This window comes from Homalodisca vitripennis, chromosome 5 (assembly GCF_021130785.1).
Source record: "Homalodisca vitripennis isolate AUS2020 chromosome 5, UT_GWSS_2.1, whole genome shotgun sequence".
NCBI lineage: Eukaryota > Metazoa > Arthropoda > Insecta > Hemiptera > Cicadellidae > Homalodisca > Homalodisca vitripennis.
This window is the reverse complement of record NC_060211.1, coordinates 55,168,818-55,191,601: the sequence shown is the minus strand read 5'-3', so window position 1 is coordinate 55,191,601 and position 22,784 is coordinate 55,168,818. Positions and strand designations below refer to the sequence as shown.

General features: G+C 34.9%; 1 protein-coding gene across 2 annotated transcripts; it reads left to right on the top strand.

Moving 5' to 3' along the window:
- Positions 1-3,759: 3,759 nt before the first annotated feature.
- LOC124362227 lies at positions 3,760-20,388 on the top strand. Of its 2 annotated transcripts, none has more exons than XM_046816554.1 (6): positions 3,760-3,917; positions 6,550-6,727; positions 10,733-10,954; positions 14,898-15,267; positions 16,238-16,406; positions 18,037-20,388. In XM_046816554.1, exons 1-6 carry the CDS (start codon positions 3,866-3,868, stop codon positions 18,264-18,266), a joined length of 1,221 nt encoding a protein of 406 aa, XP_046672510.1. In that variant the 5' UTR covers positions 3,760-3,865; the 3' UTR covers positions 18,267-20,388. The 2 variants fall into 2 exon arrangements, with proteins under 2 accessions (XP_046672510.1, XP_046672509.1); XM_046816553.1 differs by having other exon boundaries at positions 3,791-3,917; positions 6,547-6,727.
- The last annotated feature ends 2,396 nt before the right edge of the window (positions 20,389-22,784 follow it).

Genomic DNA, 22,784 nt, shown 5'->3' with positions numbered 1-22,784 from the left:
TTGGGATTTTGTTTTAAGTCTCAAAACAGGCGTCGTCTCTAAGAGGAATGCTTGAGCTAATAAACTTTTTTATCTCGAGACGAGGCCTGCTGAAAGTGACACCCACTTAATGTTTCAAGTGGCGCTGTCACTTTGCTAAACCTACATCAAATTTCAAGTTCTGAATCCAACTTTGACTTTATCGTGAAGTGTAGCGTTAGGAAAGCTGTTTACCATTTTTGCAATTCACATCATTTAGGTGGTGCAATCAATAGATTATGAAGATATTTGTATGTTAAATTCACAGCCTTTTAAGATAAATTCTCTAAATAAGGATAAAGTTGAATACACATATGTACATTCCACGTAAAATTACAGGTAAAAACGTAGGCCATTCTGTTGACAAATCCATATAAAAAAGCTGAAGACAAAAATATTACATTGTCACGGTATGTACATCAGTCATAGATTTAGAGTCATACGTTTTTATTTATTTATGACTTTAGAAAACCACATAAAGAAATATAATAAATATAATTGCATTATGTTTTAATATTTATTTTTTAAGACATTTACATTTTTGCAAACTAAAAAAATGTCTCTCTCTTAAGCTATGACTCATGTAGATACTGTAAAACTTCATATTTTTTATCTTTAGTAGTTTTTATTTGGAGCTAATTTCAAAATCGACTAAATGTCTTACTTTAAATGCCTGCAATTTAACTTGTAGTCATCAAAAAAGAAGTTATACTTTTCCTATATTAATGGAAATTAGCTTAAAGAATTATGGTCTTAATATAAATTTTTTCCAAACACGAAATTGAGTGCATCACTAACGCTTTGACTCCCCGGTGGCACAGTGCTGAGCTGTGGGTTACACAGTAAAGTCACAATGTTTAAGCTTTCATGTTTTTTTAGTTGTAATTTCTCTTATCTTACACATAAAAGTAGTCATCCTGTCAGACATTGCATACAAAGTAAGATAAGAGAACTCTGGGGTCGCAACTTTACAGTAGTCTGGCGTTTGCACTTGACTTGAAGTTCGAGTCTGTGACCCTGCGGCACTATACCCCGCCATGAACTAGAGCAAGAGTGGATTGTTAATCAAATATTGTATTACAAGTATTTCAGATTCATGTAATCCTGTAAGACATACATACAGTGTAAGATAAGAGAACTCTGGGGTCGCAACTTTGCAGTAGTCAGGAGTTTGAACTTGACTTGAAGTTGGAGTCTGTGACCCTGCGGCACTATACCCCGCCATGAACTTAGAGGAAGAGTGGCTTATTAATCAAATATTGTATTGCAAGTACTCCAGATTGAAAGAGAATCGATCACATTGAATCTGCGAGGCATTCTAAGTATTTGTTAAATATGTTTTTGTAATAACAGCTTTATCCTTTTTCAATCCCTTTCTTACATCTACTCTGGAATAAAAAGAAATTTATTTTATAAAATGATTTAATTATTTACAAAAATTGTTTTTGTGTTTCATGGTAATATTTATTAAAATTTTAAATCTCCCAATCGGAGTTAACTTATGTGATTTCATATTTTATAAACCTTACAAATAGATTTTATTCACAAGGTTATGTTTACATTGTGACCATGCAAACTTATTGAGATATTGCGGTCTGTGGAATTTGATTGCAAAATTAAAAACCTGTTTCTTTCATCCTACGACCCTACGACAGATTTTACATGTTTTATAATAAAATATTATATCATATCAAAGAACATATCAGAAGCGTGTATTATATATAATAGATCTAGAACAATTACTCAGTTAACATAATTGTCTATTTTTATTATTGGGTACTTAGTTGTTTGATAGTATCCGTTATTAAAGAGGGGTAATTTTGTAATTTCTGCTATGGCTCTTTTCAGGTAAACTGTTTAAATGATCAATTATGTACTGATTAATTAGTAGTGATTGCTTAAAAATCTCATTGCAGTTCCTGGTTTACCTCTTAACTGTAAATTATTTTAACAATTAAATACATGTAAATAACATCTCTTGGAATTGTAGTGTAAATACAAAGTTTATATTACATAGGAATCAACGTTTTGTGCAAAGTGTAATCACAGAATATTAAATATCGGTTGAATTCAGTGAAGTAACAAATTTTAAGTACAGAGTTACTTTAATCTTCTTTTGATAATAAGCTTTGAGTTTCATCATTAGTTTACGTAAAGATCTTTCAGTAAAGTTAATAGTATCAATTAATTAATTTCACCAACATTTCTCTTGGTAATGTTGAGTAGCTTTCACTGAAAAATATTGCAAAACTAAACTTTTTCATCTATCGTATTATTGTTCTCCCAATAGGTTTTGCTGGAATCGTAAGTGATTATTCATTTATTAAAGTCTCATATTAGATATTGCATTAGTAGGAATAACAAAGTTCTAAGTGTGATAATGAAGAATCGCAATAGGTGATAAAAAAACTGTGTTTTTGTCTTACTGTAAAAATAACAACTGTATTGTTATACATCTAGGCCTATGAAGATTATTTTTATGTTATTTTTTACTCGTAACAAGGATCTAAAAATCAGTTTGCACACAATTTGAGATTTTCAGAGTAACTATGTTATTGCTGGTCAGATACCAGTAAATAACAATTGTTTTTATTCGTGAACTTCACAGAATGACTGTTTTGTTATTATGTAATACAAATTTAATAAAACGTTTCAATGTTGTTTTAAGTATGATAAGAAGAAACGTTATTCAACAGACAGAGCAATGTTGTATTTTGTACCTAAGAGCCGACAATAACAGGCGGCCATTTTGATTTTAGACTAATGAGAACAATGTTACACCTTTATGTTTGGTCGTAGAATTATGGGAGATCCCTAATTTTATAAATCTACTTTATTAAGTAAGTCTCATTATATCTTTATAATATTAATACATGTCCGAAAGCATTTTTCTCTTGCTATTTTTATAAGTGTTTTTATCAAGCTTTTTGTGTTTCATCGTTCAAATATTCAAAAAGTATTCACATTTACAAAAAAAACTAAAAAGTGTTTAGTTGCGTTTTAGTTATAGTCTACCTTTAAAATTTGACATAAGCCAAAAAATACGGTAAAAATAAGGGCCTAAAAGTGCTAGAGGTTTAACATTGTTCATACGGGATAAAACTCAAGGCTTTTTCACTACAGACGGCTCTTAATCGTATTTCCGATGTCGGCTTCACCTCACTACTCGTAAAACTCGATTGCGTTCCAAAAACAATCACTTTTGCTCCAAGTGATGAAATCTACTGAGCTATAGTTTTATTTGCCGTTTGAGATATATCTGGAGTTAACAAAACACTACAACGTGTATTACAACCAGAAAAAGCAAAATACGACATACAAATTAGAAGGTTTAGAGTATAGGTCATGATAAACTGTCCGAACCAAGGTCAAATTATTCTCCTCTTTGTAGGTGCAAATGCCAAAATTTAAATGCTGTATATGTAATGCCACTATACATTTATTTTAAACGACGCTTACGTATTTAATTTTATATATTATTAAAAGTTACAACGTACACACACACACACACACACACACACACACACACACACACACACACACACACACACACACACACACACACACACACACAAAAAACCACATAGATCAAAACTTAACAAACTGTAGAAGCGCACCTTACCGCATTGTAACATAAACTGGGTCAATGAATAGTTTTATGCACTTGTCTCTTTTGAGTTAGAACAGACTATACAGCTACAGTTTACACTCACGTCTAAAAACTTATTGAACTGTCTCGATCTTACTAATTGGTATCAGCGCCGGCTAGGCCAGTATCAGTTCTGTTAACCTCTTGCCCTGCACAGTCTATTGTTAAGTTTTACTCAGTGAATATTTAACAACAGAAATGGTGTCCATCATCCTCATACTGTGGTTCTTTCTCACGTTGTGTGTCTCAGGTAATCTATTGGCACTATTTTATTTCTGATCATGTCTTATAGTTGTTTTTATGTTTAACTAAAGTTAATAATTTGTTACAAGTATTTTGAAAATCTTCTGTAAGGAATTCACGTTTTTATTGCTGTATTGAATGACATCGTTTGTATTAGTTATTAAAAAATTAACCACAATGCTCCAATCAGTACAAAATAAGATGATTGTAAATAATCAAGTGAAGGTTTGAAGATTTTCTATCTTACTTTATCAGCGACCTAATCATATCTACAATAATAGATAAGCTGTTTTCCTCATTCCAATTTTAAGTCATTTGCAACGCACATTTTAACTTTTAATAAAAATACATTTTTGTAATTATTTACCGAACATTCCGGATATTCGTAACTTAGTTTTTCAATAGGTTGATAATGGATAGCCTATGTTGAAAATGTCATGCAGCTAGACCCGTCTTAAGCACCTAGCCATCAAACGGCTAACTGCAGAGGTTTAGATTAAACGGATTCCCCACTAGATAACCCCAAAAGGATTTGCTTAAAATAATTTCAACTCTGTAAAAAGTACGGAGTATCCCAAAAACAAAGGGCCTCGTGCTCATCCCAAAATGTTCGAATGAAAACGTCAGGTTGTACGATGTTTTAACGTTCTATGCATCATAAACTGTTTGGTGTTAAGAACACAGTGCACAGTGTAAGTGTATGGAAAATAGTGTTTGTGTGTTTTTATTGCCACCCCTGTGATACAAACCCACGTCAAAATATTATTTCATACAAGAGCTTTCAAATAATACCATATAAGGGAGTATTTTTCAAACATTTCTACCACGATAAAATTTAATTTTTGAAAATATAAAAATGTATATTATGAAAAAAAAAAGAATTGTAAGAGAGTGGCCTCCGCCATATCACAACTTTTGCTGTTGTTATAGTTCTCTCATCTGTGAAACAATATTCAAATATGACAGTTTAATTACTAGGCTATTTTTAAGAATATTGAAATTTTTAAGATTATTTCAAAATTATTACTTTTCTGAAAAACTTTGATTTATATTCATGATCATGAAAAGCGTCTTTTAATATCTACAATAACAATTAATTAATATGCATTATATATATATATATATATATATATATATATATATATATATATATATATATAAGATCACAGATAGGCTAACTATAATACTGTGGCAAATAAACTATTCATGGGTACCTAGTGAAACTTTACATTTATGTCTTTATAAATACTTAGACAATTAAGAGGCCACAAAATTAAACTAAATATTTAAAAATCCGTATCCAATACGTTAGTAAATAAAATTGCAACGATGTGCTGGTCATGTATATTTTTATCTCTAACAAAAATCTAAAATATGTTTTCACCTTACGGATACTTGAAGTGCATACCGTTGTTTCCCAGGTATGGATGATTCCTGTTGTTGATCCAGGAAATATTAGAGATATATAATTTTTGGAAGTTACAGTACTTTTACTTTTGTATATCTCGAGTTTAGTTGCGAATGGTATCGGCAACACCGCAAATCCGCGGGGACAGCTCATCTCTCTTATCTCAGGTTCGCAGGTGCACACCATGAAGAGGCCTTTTCAAAATTGTAAGCTGAACATTAGATTCGTCGACTAAGATGTTTATAATATATTACTAGAACACCACTGGTCTCTGAAGACAAAAAAAATCTATGAAACAATATTCAAATCTGACAGTTTAATCACTATTTTTAAACATTAATTAAATTTTTAAGACTTATTTGAAAATTATCACTGTTTCGATCGAAATTGATTTATTTTCATGAAAACCCTTCCTTTAATATCCACAGTTCTTTCTAATATACAGCCTAGTAGCTAGTAGTGAGTCAGTCAGGCGGGCGGAACGAGATTACATGAGATTCAAAATAACATATTCAAAACTTGCTTTTATAATTTTGTCAAATTTTGAATCAGAGATTTCTTTCCGATTCCGCAGTTAAATCCTTGGGATTTTTTTGGAGTGCCTTATTGAAATATTGGTTTCAATATTTCACTATTACCTCACTAACTGTAGAAACGATAAATGCATTCCAGTTTTAAACCTCGTGCAACGTGTCAACATGTTCATCTAGCTACTACTCACCCTATATCGAACGTAATTTTCTTTTCGTCTGGAGTTTGCACAGTTAATAATAGACACAGCTGCAAGACAGTTTGTGAAATATAATCCATGCGTACTGGTAGTAGGCAACTATCATTTCAGATTTGCCAAACTGATGGCAGTGAAAAATAACGGTTTGAAATAATATTTACTCTATAATTACTTTAAATTACTTATAATATAATGGTGAGATACCAATTCATAATAAATGATGTATTATAAAAAAATAAAGCACTTTCAATATAGGACGAAATATTCATCAGGGCTTGGTCTTGTATCCTTGTTTGAACTCTTAACATACATTTTGATTTATATATATATATATATATATATATATATATATAAAATTTATATTATACATATATATTTATTATATTATATGTATATACTTATTATATATATAATAAGTATATACATATAATATAATAAATATATATGTATAATATAAATTTTATATATATGTATTGTAATTCCCGATGTTCTGTTTAGCAGATTTGTCTTCTTCAGAATCTTTCCCAACATCTTACATTATAGCCACAAACGAGGGGATGATTACATTCAGTCCTGCCAACTCATCTAGCACAAAAATCAACCCCCGCCCTGTCATTGGTGTCGACTTCCGCTTTGCCAAACAAGATTTCTTTTTCATCTCAAACAACGAGATATTCTAGTAAGTGACAAATTAACAAGTATTCAATTTTGACAAATTTATTCTAATTTTACTAATAGTTTAAAAAAGCCATAAGAAATCAAAGTAAATAATACTTTGAACACTTCACTTTTATCGTTTGTTTAGTTAATTGCAGAGTTTACTGTTGAATATATATATATATATATATATATATATATATATATATATATATAAGTTTTATATATATAACTTAATAATAATAAAAAATTAAATAAAAAATGTAATACAGTCGTTCTTATGACGGGCTGTGAATATATATATACCTATTCACAGCCCGTCATAAGAACGACTGCATTACAATTTTTATTTAATTTTTTATTATTATTAAGTTGTAAAACGATTGAACTTGACTTATACTACTACACAGACCAGTTTAATGTTTGTTAGCAATTTATATTGTGCAACCAAATGACGAGTGAGCCTAGATTCACTCGAACGATTAAGCACTAATTGAAGTTACCTATGTTAATGTAAATAAAGACAAAGCAACGAATTACTGATTATTATCCAGTACATTTAGTTTTTGTCACTTTCAAATAATATATTTGTATGTATCGTTTGTACTTTAGGACCCGGCTGTTCTGGCAGCCATCTAGATTATAGGTCATAAGAATAATGTGACACTTCGAACACATACGAATAAATATTTATAGTCATTAACGCACATCTAAAACCTTTTAAATTTTCTATATTTTTTTATTAAAACACATTTTTAAACTTTTTTGCCTTTTTAATATTATGAAACTATACACTTTCCAAGAACAAGTTCTGAAATTCCATCCGGCTGCATATTAATTGTATCTTTGAAATGAGATGTTTCCAATAATTGTACAACCGATAATAAGGGAATTTCAGTGTTTGATGTTTAACATTGTTGTTACGGGTTAAACTCAAGATCATTTCAGTACAGGTGTATGTTAAAATGTGATCTCAGTATAGGAATAAACTGATATATAATATATATATATATATATATATATATATATATATATATTATATATATAATATACAGGGTGTATATTATGTCTGGAAACACCCAAATATATCCTTTAATAATTTAAATATAAATTTGAAACCTCTTACAATCGTGATAGAGATTGGGCATCTACTTTTTGGAACAATGTTTTGTTATGTCACACCAACGGGGGACGTCCTGCCGAGGGTATCGTGAATATTCTTAATGGAAGCCTATACCTTGTGATACATAATTTTAAAGGTAATAGCTTACTGAATTGAATGCCACAAACCGCATCTCAAAGGAATTATTCTATCAGAAAAATAGAGCATTTTTAGTATTGAAAATTTTACTGATGTTTCAACAATGTAATTTTAACATGGTTCTTGCCACAAAATGTGTTACACTAATTTTTTAGCATTTTTTAAATGTTCAATTAAAATAAAATAAACAATTTATTTTTAAGCTGGTTTCATTAGTACAAATTTACCAGTTTTTATTACAATGAATAAAACTTATGAGTCACTTTCTCTGATTACTTATGAATCTGTACTTGGTGTTTTCCAGTCAGCAGGAAGGTTTAAAGAGGACAAAGGTCACTAGCCTATGAGAAACATTATTGTGTTATTAATCATCTGGTTTACAGGTTTCAGTTTGTTGAGCATGGAGCTTTCACTAGACAGGTCTAAGCTTGGGAATTACAAATGGACAAAGGTCATATATCATTCCTGTCGAGTTAATCAGTGTCTCTGAAGCATTGATGTCAACAAGTTATCTAATTACAGTAGTTCAGTTTTTATTTGGCATTTTTAATGGAATTGTCTGAAAGAGAACGAATTACTCTGTTGATGATGCGAGGATATGGCGATCGTCAAAGATCTTATCGGGAAGTTTGTAATTTGTTTAATGACACTTTCCCAGAAAGGAATCCCATAAGTGTTTCAACAATATCAAAAACTATTGAGCGTTTTGAAATGACAGGGAGTGTACGTAATCGGGCAAAGTCGGGTAGGATACAATCTGCAACAGATGAAGAACATGCACTAGATGTTTTTGCAAACATTTATTGAAGACCCACATACATCGCTCAGAAAGCTGCACAGCAACATGATATGCACCCTATGTCTGTGAGTAAGATTTTGAAAATTAATAAATACAAACCATTTAAAGTTCATTTAGTCCAACAGTTAAGTGAGGATGATTACGACAGAAGAGTTGAGTTTTGTGAACTTGTGATGCGCAAATGTGATGACAATAGAGATTTTCTGACCAACATACTAATTTTCTGATGAGGCAACTTTTTTCCTAAAATGGCAATGTTAACAGGCACAATTGCCGTTACTGGGCTAGTGAAAACCAACATTGGATTACTGAGTCCCATTCACAGCAACCACAAAAACTGAACGTATGGTGTGGAATTTTAGGTAACAAAATTGTTGGACCCTTTTTCATCAATGGAAATTTAAATGCCGAACTTTACTACAATATGCTCCAAAATGAAATAATCCCAGCTATTCAAATTGCATCAGGAGAATACTTTGATAATGTATGGTTTCAGCAGGATGGTGCTCCACCCCATTATGGGAGACAGGTAAGAGAGTATTTGGATTTAAGGTTTCCTCATAAATGGATTGGCCGAAGAGGAGAAATCGAATGGCCTCCAAGATCTCCGGATTTGTCACCAATCGATTATTTCCTATGGGGTCATTTAAAATCCAATGTTTATAGAAGAAAGCCTCATAATTTGGAAGACCTAAGAAACAGGGATTAAAGAGGAGATTGCTTTGATAAACTGAAGAAATGTTAGGCAACTCTGTCGAATCATTTTACAACAAGAATTGGCTCATTGTCAAACCGTAGAAGGAACACAGTTCGAACAATTGCTTTGACACCAAATGCAGGTAAAACGTTTGTTGTAAGACTTTTCTAACAGCATACATTATTTTTTATTTGTAATAAGAAATCAATAACATAAGTATTTCCATAATTGTACTGTAATAAAAACTGGCAAATTTGTGCTAATGAAACCAGCTTAAAATGAAATTTTTGTTTTATTTAATTGAACATTTAAAAAAAATGCTAAAAAATTAGTGTAACACATTTTGTGGCAAGAACCATGTTAAAATTACATTGTTGAACATCAGTAAATTTTCAATACTAAAAATGCTCTATTTTCTGATAGAATAATTCCTTTGAGATGCGGTTTGTGGCATTCAATTCAGTAAGCTATTACCTTTAAAATTATGTATCACAAGGTATAGGCTTCCATTAAGAATTATTCACGATACCCTCGGCAGGACGTCCCCCGTTGGTGTGACATAACAAAACATTGTTCCAAAAAAGTAGATAGATGCCCAATCTCTATCACGATTGTAAGAGGTTTCAAATTTATATTTAAATTATTAAAGGATATATTTGGGTGTTTCCAGACATAATATACACCCCTGTATATATATATATATATATATATATATATATATATATATATATATATATATATATATATATATATATATATATATATATATAGGTGCAGACCAATACCTACATATGCCCCAGGAGGGTTCACTCCTGGATTACGTTCAACGTAGCCTGGGTACAGTAAAACAGACGGGTCACTTACATCTGGCAATCCTACGGATGTTCAGAGGAGACACATCACTAACCGAGAGATTAGGGTGCAAGGGTGGATCGATAGGCCTAGTTTACTGTGAGGATGACTGTTGGAGTTGGTGAGACAATATTGCTAGCCTGGACGTAAGAGGCAGCTACAGAGCTGGCCTCCCTTTTCCAAGGTGACTGATATATAGTGCCCGCAATCTCCCCCATAGATCTCGACAAGGGCGACTCCTACCCCAAACATACCTATTCTGAATTCCTATCACTTCGAATGCAAGACCAAAGGTTTTTAGGACTAAGTGAATGAGAGGTCTCTCAGCTTTTTGTCATAAGGGAACAAAACACTTTTATATAAATTTAGATACTTACTGACAAAAACTCACGTGCCAATGTATTGAAATTATTTACAGTTCATACTACAGTTATTACTCCAAAATCTACTCGGACGTTATCCCCATCATGGTATTCCCTCACACGCTCTCGGACGTAGTCGTTGACTGGGTGCACCTCAGGATCTACGTTGCCTCGGCAAGCGTAGGAGCCATATACGAGGCGACCATAACTGGTTCTTCCCGTGCTATCAGGATAGCAGTGGATAAAGTCGAGGACCTCGCTATAGACCCATACGAAAGGTAGAGTTAAATATCTTTCATATATTACTAGTTATAAGAACGCCACACCACGTGTCACGTAACAGGCTTCTCTAAGGCTGCATGCAAAATTTCAAATCTTTAGCTTATTTCAACCTCGAAATGTCCTGTAGAAATCTGCACTTTTCCATGGTGGTCAAAAGAGAACTTATGTTACTACTACTCATTGATTCTACGGCTGAACTTGCATCATCATAGAGCTCATTCTTTAAGTAGAAATGAACCTTCTTGCTCAATTTCACGTCTATAAGTCAATTACTTTTAGAGATATCATGCGGACAGAATAAAAATCTGAATATACTTTATTCGACAGATTAACGCTTAGAATAGCGTTACAGAGTACAATGGTAAGTTATTATTACTTATAAGATGTGGCTCATTGCACATATATATTCCTTCAGGCTATAGAATGAATCCCTCAGCAGCCAGCGATGAGCTGGTCCATCATCAAATCTGGTGGCCCTCTTCAACTCTACCGGGAGAGAGTTAAAGAGCTTTGTTCCTCCAGCATAGGTTGGATTCCTAGAGTAGGGTGTGGAGGTGCAGCATGTTAAAGTTGTTCGCAGCCTTGGTGGCGTAGAGAGTCACTTCGTAAATGTAAGAGGGACTTGGCAGTTAGAATTATGAGACTTCTGAAGGCTTCGCTACAGCTCTTGTGATGTTGAAGACTGCCTATAACTCTAATTTCTCGCCTCTAAATCACAATCAGCCTCTGGATTGGACACGTTTTATTGCACGACTTGGCCGTATTGGTTGATCGACCCGGAATGAATCCATGCTGGCATTTGAGGTCAACGCAGTTCAGATGGAGGTGGGTTCACATCCTGATAAAGATAATTTTTTCGAGGATCTTGGAGAAATAAGTAACTATAGAAATGGACCGGTAGTTTTGCATGTCACATGTTGTGCCCTTTTCGTGAACTTTAGAGGTTTCCATTTTTGCTGGCAACACTTCTTGTGTAAGTGACTTGTTGATGATATTTTAGTCAAGGGAGAAACCAATTATTTCACACAAAATGTCATTCTCTTGCAGGATATTTCGTCTATACCTGTGGAAGATGATGATTTCGCAGCACAGATTGTATTTCTAACTTCGTCATTTGAGGTTGGGTAAAATGTTACCAAACGATGTCTCAAGTTTCGTTTCAAGTCTGTGAAGTAGGAGCCAAATCACACGAACTTCATTCTTTGGAAATGAAGACTTTTCAGAGCCTCTTACGCAGCTCGATTACTTCGTCATCACAACTTTTCGGGTTAAATTTTACAGGTCTGATGGGAGAAGTTTTAAGAGAGCAAGTAATATTTAAGGCAGACACCATTGTATCAATTAGATTAGAATATTATTTGTCAACGTCATTCTCCAGGAACACATTTACCCAGGAAATTCTTGCAAGTAGTTCTTTAAGATTAAGCAGGTTGTCGACATTAATGTGTCGACGAGTGGCGACATTTTGACATAACTCTTCGAAGGGATCGTAAGGATGCAAAACTGGCCTGTATGTTCGGAAAAAGTGAGTGATAAAATCCTTCACGTACACGAAATTTTGATCAAGGGTGGTGCAGACCGCATCAGTGGAAGTTTGTGATGAGTCGGTGATCCTTGTCAGGGAAGGAGAATCCTCCAAACGTCAAACGATACCAGAAGCTCAATCAAGGCCGCCTTTCCTCTGGGGTTTTGCTGTCCATCAACATTGAAGTCACCAACCATATTTCTATGTTGGCTGAAGAAAGAGCTTCTAGGGCACACGTGAATAATTCCCATGCCTTGTCTACTGGGACATCCGGTGGTCGGTAGAACCCCAGGATGTACAGGGTGGTATCATTATTTAGTGTCAGTTTCACTCCCACAAACTCGCATCTCTTCGCTAAGTGCTTCGATATTCGCGCTTTCAAACGGTTTGGCGAATGGATTATGGCCATAAATGGCGACGCCAACCTTTCTGTTTGGTAACTGCTATAGGAAGCTATACGTGTGTAGCGTAGTAGATGAGCATTCTTATTACCGATTCAGTTTACATTTTTATGGGAGATTTTTGTCGTCGCATGATATAATATGAGTTGATTATTATTCTTCCCACTTTGTCTGGTTTCCATTTTGATTCATTTTTCTGCCCGCAGGACTCTGGGTTTCTTTGGTAAACAGATGTATTAGTTGTATAATACAGGTAGCGTTTTTTTCGGAGATAGAGGTGGACTTTGCTATTGAAATTTCATTGCCTTTAAAAACACCGTACAATTATAACCGTTTGGATGTGTATTAATTATATCTTTGAAATGAGACATGTCATACAAGTGGATGAGATTTAACATTGCTCTTAAGGGGAGATGTACGCCTATATTGTAAAAAAAAATCAATATTTTTTTTTATATTTTTATCTTAAAGTATAGATCTTTCTGAGTTCAGTGATATATAATACATATATATTTGGGTTATATTTATAAGCTAAAAAAAAAATTATAAACATTCTAGTCGGGCGCACGGATCCGTGGTCAGACGTATCGAAGACGTTCTGAACGATAGGATACTGTTTTGAGCATTTTAATATACATAATTTGCACTTTTTAATATTACTTAATATTATTTTAATATTATTTTCACCAGACCTGCTTAAAAAATGTCTCCATGGTCAAACACAGAATGTAAACGAAAGTTTTAATTCTGTGTTGTGGACGCGTATACCTAAATTAAATGTTGTAGGCCTGCAAACACTAAGATTTGGTGTTTTTGACAGTATTATTACTTTTAATGAAGGAAGTCAAGGCAGAATAAAAGTGCTTAATGATCTAGGTATAAAGCTAGGCCAAAACTGTGTTTATACCCTACGTCAGATTGATGAGGACCGAGTGAGGAAAGCCGAAAAAGCTGGTGAAGAAGAGACAAAGCAAGCTAGGAAACGGGCAAGAATGGTGAGGAAGAAACTAATTGATGATGATAAGGCCAAGGAGCAAGACTATGAAGCAGGAATGTTTTAAAAGGTACTTTTCAATCATATTTTTGTATACATAAAAGTGTTTTGTGAATTACCGAAAAGTTACTTTTTTGACATAAATGTTCCTCTTTCTCAGGAACTAGTTGTCCAATCTTCATGAAATTTATATCATATATATAACGTACCTATTCATACAAGCCCTGCCACTTTCATAAGTCAAGATCAAAATAAAAAAAAATAAAAATTTTTTTAAAAACAAATAATTGAAAAAAATATTTAGTATCCTTAAAAAATTTCTAAAGCCAAAAATATTAATTGGAAATCTTTAAAAGTGGCAGGGCTTGTGTATAATAGTATGTTTTAGAAGTGCTAAAAATTTCAATTCGTTAGGTATCATAGTTATTGAGAAAAAGGTACATAAATATTTGAAAATTAACATGAGCTGGTATAGGGCGTACATCTCCCCTTAAAGGGCTACAAACAAGATGGCTCCAGTATAGCCGACTCTTAAACCGAAACCTTCAGCAATAAGCATTCATCTGCAGGTTAGTTGAAAGAGGCGAAACTTTAGGGTGATTGGCAACTTACCAAGACCTACCGTGATCAAAATGGCTTCTTAGCTGGTCATCGCCAGAACCTCTTGTCACTGTGAAGTAGGTGGATTTTAAGAACATAAAAATTAGTATTGTTTGAAATTATTACTTTTTAATATTGCAGATAGAAAACTATGTTACTATTAGCTTTGTCAATTTGTTAAACATTTTAAACCTAAAATTCATTGGTTATTCGTTAATTATTAATTGATTTCGACCAAACTCATATATAGTTTTACACAGGAACGATTAAGAAGTGAATAAGCTGAATGTTACTATCATGAACCGTTTAAAAATAGTGTGGATAGTTTTGTATGCATATTTTGGAACACAACATATTTTTATTTCCACTTTTTGTCTCAAAATAAAGTAAAGACTAACAAGACTCTTCAAATGTTGTAGGCAACTGTTTTTCTTGTCTAATGGAAATCTCGGATCACTTGACCTCCGTAACAGCCTCCAGACCAAACATTCCATCATCGGTCCGATGACGTCAGTGGCCAAGATGGCTCTGGACCACCATGAGGCCATCATCTACCTGATCGGACAAGACGTGCACGGCTCGTGGATACTCCTGACCTCGGACTACACGGGCTCGCAGCACACAGAACTGTTCCGGGGTCCGCAGCTCACAGGGACCACTGCTCTGGACGCCTTCAACTCCGGGGTAGTCTGGTGCTCCGAGGGTGGCTGCTTCCATCTGAGGTCCTCCGACTGCCAGCAACTAGAGTCTTGCAGCGTCGCTCAGCTCTCCTACGAATCTCGAGGGGAGGTAAAATATGCTTTGGTTTTCAACCAAAACTACTTTGCTTCATCTGGATGACGACTAAGAGTAATATAATTCCATATATCTCAGATTAAGACCGATTTTTCAGCTATTTAATTTAATAGCTATAGTACTCAACTGAAACTTTATTTAGAGTGAGAATCATTAGATCTATAAAACGTGTTATCATTTTAATGGAGAATCTTGCGCTTTCTGCGCGCCAGGGTACAATAGCCCATCCTAGAGAATAAACAAGGAAAAATAAGTTATATTCCTCCTTTGAACTTATTAATAAAGACAGTAAAACCAACATTTTAGAAATTAATGATCATCACAGTACATGCAGGTACGAATGATAAGTATAGCTCCGTTTAGTACAGCGTCTGAAACCTGACAAAAACAGAGACATGTCAGGTGTGTTCGTTGTCTCTTCAAAGGCATAACGGAGGCAGGCACAATCCCAAAGCACCGCGGAGCAACCGAGGTTTCTACCGGTTTTCTAACCGAGATTTCAGGAGTCAAATCTGTAACAGTGTCACATTCAGACGTTGCACTGATTAAGGTGATATAGAGCTAAACTCAACATTCGCATTGAATCAACCCTTCCTACCATAGAAAGCTACGTTAAAAACGGTTACGTCAATTAAACTAACAACAATGTTAAAAACGTATTAATAATATAAAACCAAAGAAATCTTAAACTATGTCCCTAATAGTTACAATATAGGACCTGTCAACACAGCACTCCCGTCAGTTGCTGTACTAGACCTTGTCTCCGAATCGCGCTGTGAACAGTCGATCCAGTGAGATTTTTTGTTTTATGTAATTACCGCGTAATAATTTCCTCTTTTCATTCTAAACTTGCACTTTAAAAGCACGAAGAGTACGTAGGTAATATATTACAGAACAAAGACCAAACTTTTAATACATTTATTAATATTGTATACTATTATACATTATCACACTGTTATCACAGGCAATTAATGACATCAGGTTCTACAACTCTCTAGTGCAGACGCCCAGTACTGAGGTCGCCTGTAGCCAGCTTAACTGCTCCTACTCCTGCTCTGTGGTCTCACTATACTCCGTGACATGCACATGTCCACCAGGCACGATCTTGGATCCCGGCGGAAAAGTCTGCAAAGGTATGTGGTTTACTACTCCTATAAAAACAATGCTCTCTTCTCTAATCAATGACATCAGGTTCTACAACTCTAGTGCAGACGCCCAGAACTGAGGTCGTCTGTAGCCAGCTTAACTGCTCCTACTCCTGCTCTGTGGTCTCACTATACTCCGTGACGCACATGTCCACCAGGCACGACCTTGGATCCCGGCGGAAAAGTCTGCAATGGTATGTGGTTTACTACTCGTATAAACACAATGCTCTCTAATCAATGACATCAGGTTCTACAACTCTCTAGTGCAGACGCCCAGTACTGAGGTCGCCTGTAGCCAACACAACTGCTCCCATTCCTGCTCTGTGGTCTCCCTCTACTCGTGTTCGACAGGCAGGGTCGTAGATCACAGTGGAAGCGTCTGCAGACGTATTATCTGCAGGTCCTCTTTACTAGACTATAATTTATAACCAAAAAGATCATTCCAAGCTTATGGGCTTTTAAAATCCTGGAGCTTTATGAATATGTTTTTTGATGTAGAGACCTCTCCCCTTTAAGCCTTATCCTGATTGTCCTCATAGGCTATTGGCCTGCATTGGCCTGCTACTGCTCTGCGGGTTGTGCTTGACCCAACGTTCTTTGACAGACTAAAGAAAGCGGTCTACCAATGGGCATCCGAGTTCAAGACAAGCGTGTCGTGGAGTGCCAGGACGTTCATCCGGTCTGTAGTGGACTGATATTGCTGCTACTAGTCTGCGGGATCGGATCTGCTTTCTGATCATTTATAACATGTTCTAGATAAACCACCCAGGGTGGACCCACCGTTCTTCGACAGACTGAAGGAAGCGGTCTACCAATGGGCATCCGAGCTACGACACACCCCAGGACGTTCATCCGGTCTGTAGTGGACTGATGTTGCTGCTACCGCAGAGTGGGACCTGCTTTGTGACCATTTGTAACATGTTCTAGATAAACCACCCAAGGTGGATCCACCGTTCTTCGACCCACTGAAGGAAGCGGTCTATCAATGGGCATCCGAGCTCACGACACACTCCAGGACGTTTATCCTGCTCTATAGGGGACTGATGTTGCTACTAATGCTGAGTGGGACCTGCTTTGTGACCATTTATAACATGTTCTAGATAAACCACCCAGGGTGGACCCACCGTTCTTCGTCAGACTGAAGGAAGCGGTCTACCAATGGGCATCCGAGCTCACGACACACTCCAGGACGTTTATCCTGCTCTATAGGGGACTGATGTTGCTACTAATGCTGAGTGGGACCTGCTTTCTGACCATTTATAACATGTTCTAGATAAACCACCCAGGGTGGACCCACCGTTCTTCGACAGACTGAAGGAAGCGGTCTACCAATGGGCATCCGAGCTCACGACACACCCCAGGACGTTCATCCGGTCTGTTGTGGACTGATGTTGCTGCTACCGCTGAGTGGGACCTGCTTTCTGACCATTTGTAACATGTTCTAGATAAACCACCCAAGGTGGACCCACCGTTCTTCGACAGACTGAAGGAAGCGGTCTACCAATGGGCAACCGAGCTCACGACACACTCCAGGACGTTTATCCTGCTCTATAGGGGACTGATGTTGCTACTAATGCTGAGTGGGACCTGCTTTCTGACCATTTGTAACATGTTCCAGATAAACCACCCAAGGTGGACCCACCTTTTTTCGACAGACTGAAGGAAGCGGTCTACCAATGGGCATCGGAGCTCACGACACACTCCAGGACGTTCATCCTGGTCTGTAGTGGACTGATGTTGCTGCTACTGCTGAGTGGAATCTGCTTGCTGACGAGGCTGTCAACGACTAATTACTCTAGGAAAAGGAATGATTCGTACGATCTCTCCGAAATGGGCAATACGCTTTAGTTAGGCGATTGGATATCTGAACATACTGATGTTTGAGTATTTGTATGTTTATTCTGATAAAATATGCGTTATAAGTTTTAAAGTGTCGATTCCCTCTAATATAATTAAACTACTATGGTTGGTAAACATATAGCAGCTAGTTATCCCAATTTGCTGACGTGATCTAATAGGAAAAAGTAATTTATAATATATATAATTTAAAATTATTGTATATGTTACTATCAGATGGAAAAACCCCAAAAGACCCATGAAATATTCATTAACATCCTAGAGTCTTCTTCAACATTAAAGGTACTCAGTATGTGAACAATTAAATATTTATTTATTTTATGTGAAGCTTCAATCCAGAACTATTAATAATTCTTTAACTAGAACTAGAGTACGACAGAACCAGAAACAGTAAATTACTCCATTCTAGATTAAGGTAATTATTGTTATTGTCATACAAACCGGAATTCGAACACAAGTCCTGAGGTGATAGGCTTAGACGAGAACCCTTCAGGTACAGGATAAAATTAGTTTCACAGCGACTAGTTTTTCTATCGTAAATTGCATTATTTATTTGAGGTATTATACGTTTTTATTATTTCACTTCCAAACGAATATTTTTGGACAGCTGTCTAATAAAAACGCGCATTTTTGTTCAGATGATTTTTTTTGAGATTGTAGTTTGTCCAGACCCTCAAGGATCAGACGACCCTCGCGCGCCAACGCGCACACACTGTCACACCACACGCACAGGCCGTGCAAAATAGCAGTTTTTCAAACTAAGGCATGCAGTGTAAGTCAGATAGGCCGGACTGCACGTGTGACGGTGTGTGCGCGTCCGGGTGCTTGAGTTTTCTTATTGAGCTGTCCTCTGGGGCTCTTGAGGCGGCGGGCAAACTATAACCATTTTATTATTATGTTTACTTCTATTAGCTCACTGTATCATAGAATAATATAATAGGTACCTTCTTTTTAATTAACTTCTACAAATTACACTATTTTGGATAGCTGCCTACTTTTTTAGTTTTCGTAATAACTGAAATATTATTTATTTTTATGTAATACATAAAGACCACAGAAAGATTTTATTTTCAAGAGTGTTTGTAGATCTGTTTAGTTACCCTCCTCTCCTCCAGTAACTTTTCTTTGCTCTCAAATAAAAAAATATCACTGTAATATATCAACTCTCTTTTATTATTCTAGTATATTCTATATTTGGCTCTCTCTCGCATGTGGCCAATCTAGATTACATTCATTCGTGACATTTGTATTGTGACATTGTATTGTATTGTCACGTGATTACGTGACATTCATTCCTAAAACAAGTTGAATGTTTACTAGTTTAGTTTTGTGTAAATATTGTTAATACGAGTATTAATGAAGATCATACGACTGAAAATGTTTCAATGGCTGTTTTACAAAGATGGTTCCTCTGGGATCACATTTCACGTTTTAGAGATGTTGGTTGGACATCTACCTGCAGATCGAACTGTGTAATTTCTTTACGCAGAAATGCCTTAAAAATGCAAGTTTGATTAGGAAACATTATAACGTTGCCGATTTAAGAAATAGTATAGGAAATAAACTTATAGCAATACCAATGACCATGGTATGTTAAGTATATATTTTTAGAGAATTTTTAAAAACATGTTTGTTTTTTGGTTAGTATGTTAAAATTTGGTTTGAACTTTGTAAAGCAATTTTTTGTCAAAATCTGATAAAATAAAATGTAATTATTTATTCGTAGATTTTAAAATAATTTAGAGATATTAAGTAAATATACATAATATACTGTAGTTTTCTTACACTTCACACAATTATATATTTGTTTACATATAGGAAACATAAACGTATTCATTTTACAAACGGTACAATACATTGTGTTGTGATGTTTATGGTATAAGTATTAGAGTCGCAATATATTTGACTCTTTACAGTTTATATTTAAACAAAACACACCTGATTATGAAACTTTAATGGTAATACACACCCATACTAATATTTATCACTTCCCAAATATAATTATCCACCTAATTTTACCAGACTAAACCATTACGTAACTTTAAATATCATACTGTAAAAGTTGTAACAAGGAATCACCATCAAGTTAATAAAAAATTACTTCCTACAGGTATTAAATTTATTGTATATCTTTCTGGAGAACAATATCCTACACTCCCGAAATGTATATTCCCTGAATGTTACAGGTTGAACTAAACATAAGAAGATCTACAAGAACGTAACAAATTATTAAAAAAAAACTTAATTTTATGCAACAAGAGAGTGGTCCATCTAGGGACAGATATCACAGAAACCTGAAATTGAAAGACATCGCCCACAAAGAATTATATTAGTTATTAATATGTATAACATGTTAAAAATTGGCTCTTATTTGGTGTCATTTAAAATTTGAATTTAATCCTGGAGCAGAATTCATGACCCTGAAATAAAAAAATAGAAAATTTACATAAAATACAATTGTAAGTTTTGTATAAACACATATATACAGGGTGTCAATTAAGTCTGGAACCTCTTTTTTAATTTTTGAACCACAATAGAAAGAAATACCAAAGTTCACACATGCTTACTGGTGATATAGTAACGCACACATCTGCCCAACTAACGACCGGATAATCCCTTTGGGGGATGGTCCACAAGGAGTCAGACAAAATTCTTAAATAGCAGCATAGGTCAAGTTTGGTATCAAATTAAAGGTGTTACTTAGCAGAGTACAATGCCGCAAACCGGACTTCAAAAGGTGGATTCATTCAGTAGTTATAGCTTTTTGAATTTTAAAACAGTTGAACAATGTAAATTATTAAGTATTACAAGTAAACACCAATTTTTAAGTACCCGTGAACAAAGTAAGTGTTCAAAATGTTCCCCTCCCATCATCTGACAATGTAGTAATCAAAGCCAGGAATCAATAATTATTACCAATAACACAACTACTGTTAGAATGTGAAAGTGGCAGATAGAGTCATACACAGCATCCAAAGAAACTTAACGTTTGGGCAGGTATTATAGGAAATCAAATTATGGGCCCATTATTTATCAATGGTAATTTAAATGGTGACTCGTATCTAGCAATGCTCCAAAATGAGATAATTCCTGCACTACAAGCTGCTCTTAGTCGACAATTTCAAAGAATTTATTTCCAACAAGATGGCGCGCCACCACACTTTGCTCTCCTTGTTAGAGAATACTTGGATACAATATTCCTTCACAGATGGATTGGAAGACATGGTGCAGTAGAGTGGCCTGCTCGTTCTCCTGATTTATCTCAGCTGGATTTTTTTCTTTGGGGATACCTCAAAATGCAGTGGATGGCTTTTACAACCGACTAGGATATTGCCAGACGATGGGAGGGGAACATTTTGAACACTTACTTTGATCACAGGTACTTAAAAATTGGTGTTTACTTGTAATACTTAATAATTTACATTGTTCAAACTGTTTTAAAATTCAAATAGCTATAACTACTAAATGAATCCACCTTTTGAAGTACAGTTTGCAGCATTGTAATCTGCTAAGTAAGACCTTTAATTTGATACCAAACTTGACCTATGCTGTTATTTAAGAATTTTGTCTGACTCCTTGTGGACCGTCCCCCAAAGGGATTATCCGGTCGGTAATTGGGCAGATGTATGCGTTACTATCACCAGTAAGCACATGTGAACTTTGGTATTTTTTTATATTGTGGTTTAAAAATTAAAAAACAGAGGTTTCAGACTTAATTGACACCCTGTATACATTTGTATGATAAAAAACATTGAATATTTAAAAATTATAGCTTATTTCGTTATTAAATATATTATCAAGGGTAAGTAGATGTGAATTAACTGAAATCAATATTGAAAAGCTAGTCGATACAGTTTTTAGTGATTACAGTCAGAAACTTGGTTTTATTTTCCAAATAAAAATGGCACAACCCTTTCATCAACCCTAAATCAATAAAGTGTAAATATAACATGCTGCGTTATTGGTCTCAGCGAAACGTATCACTCAAGGGATGGAGAGATGTCATGTCTGTCTCTCTGTATGTCTAACTATCCGCACTATATCTCAAAAATGCATGGACCTAGACTTAATTTTTATTCAGGCAACACAACAGCAAGTTCGATGTTGGTACATATCACTCCATCAGATTTGGCTGATTGACAGATTGATGTTTATTCTGTTCTTATGAATAACCGTAATGGTAACACACACAAAAAAAAAAAAAAAAAAAAAAAAAAAAAAAACTCAACGAATTTGTAAACAAACTGAGTACAATAATGCGAGGTTTTGACATATTAACACTTATAGAATGGAACGTTGTATACAGCCTCAGCGAAGCCTGTTAGTAGTTGTTTTATTTTGGAACCCCTTAGATTTTAATGTGCCATCCTTTATTTGGTTTTAACAAGCTCATACAACAGTAGGTCCCCAGAATATAGTGAAGCGTATCGAAGCAGAATATGACAGAAACTTCATGTGACGTACAATGAGCTCTGGAAGCGCTAATGTTATATTCCTCTCATACAACAG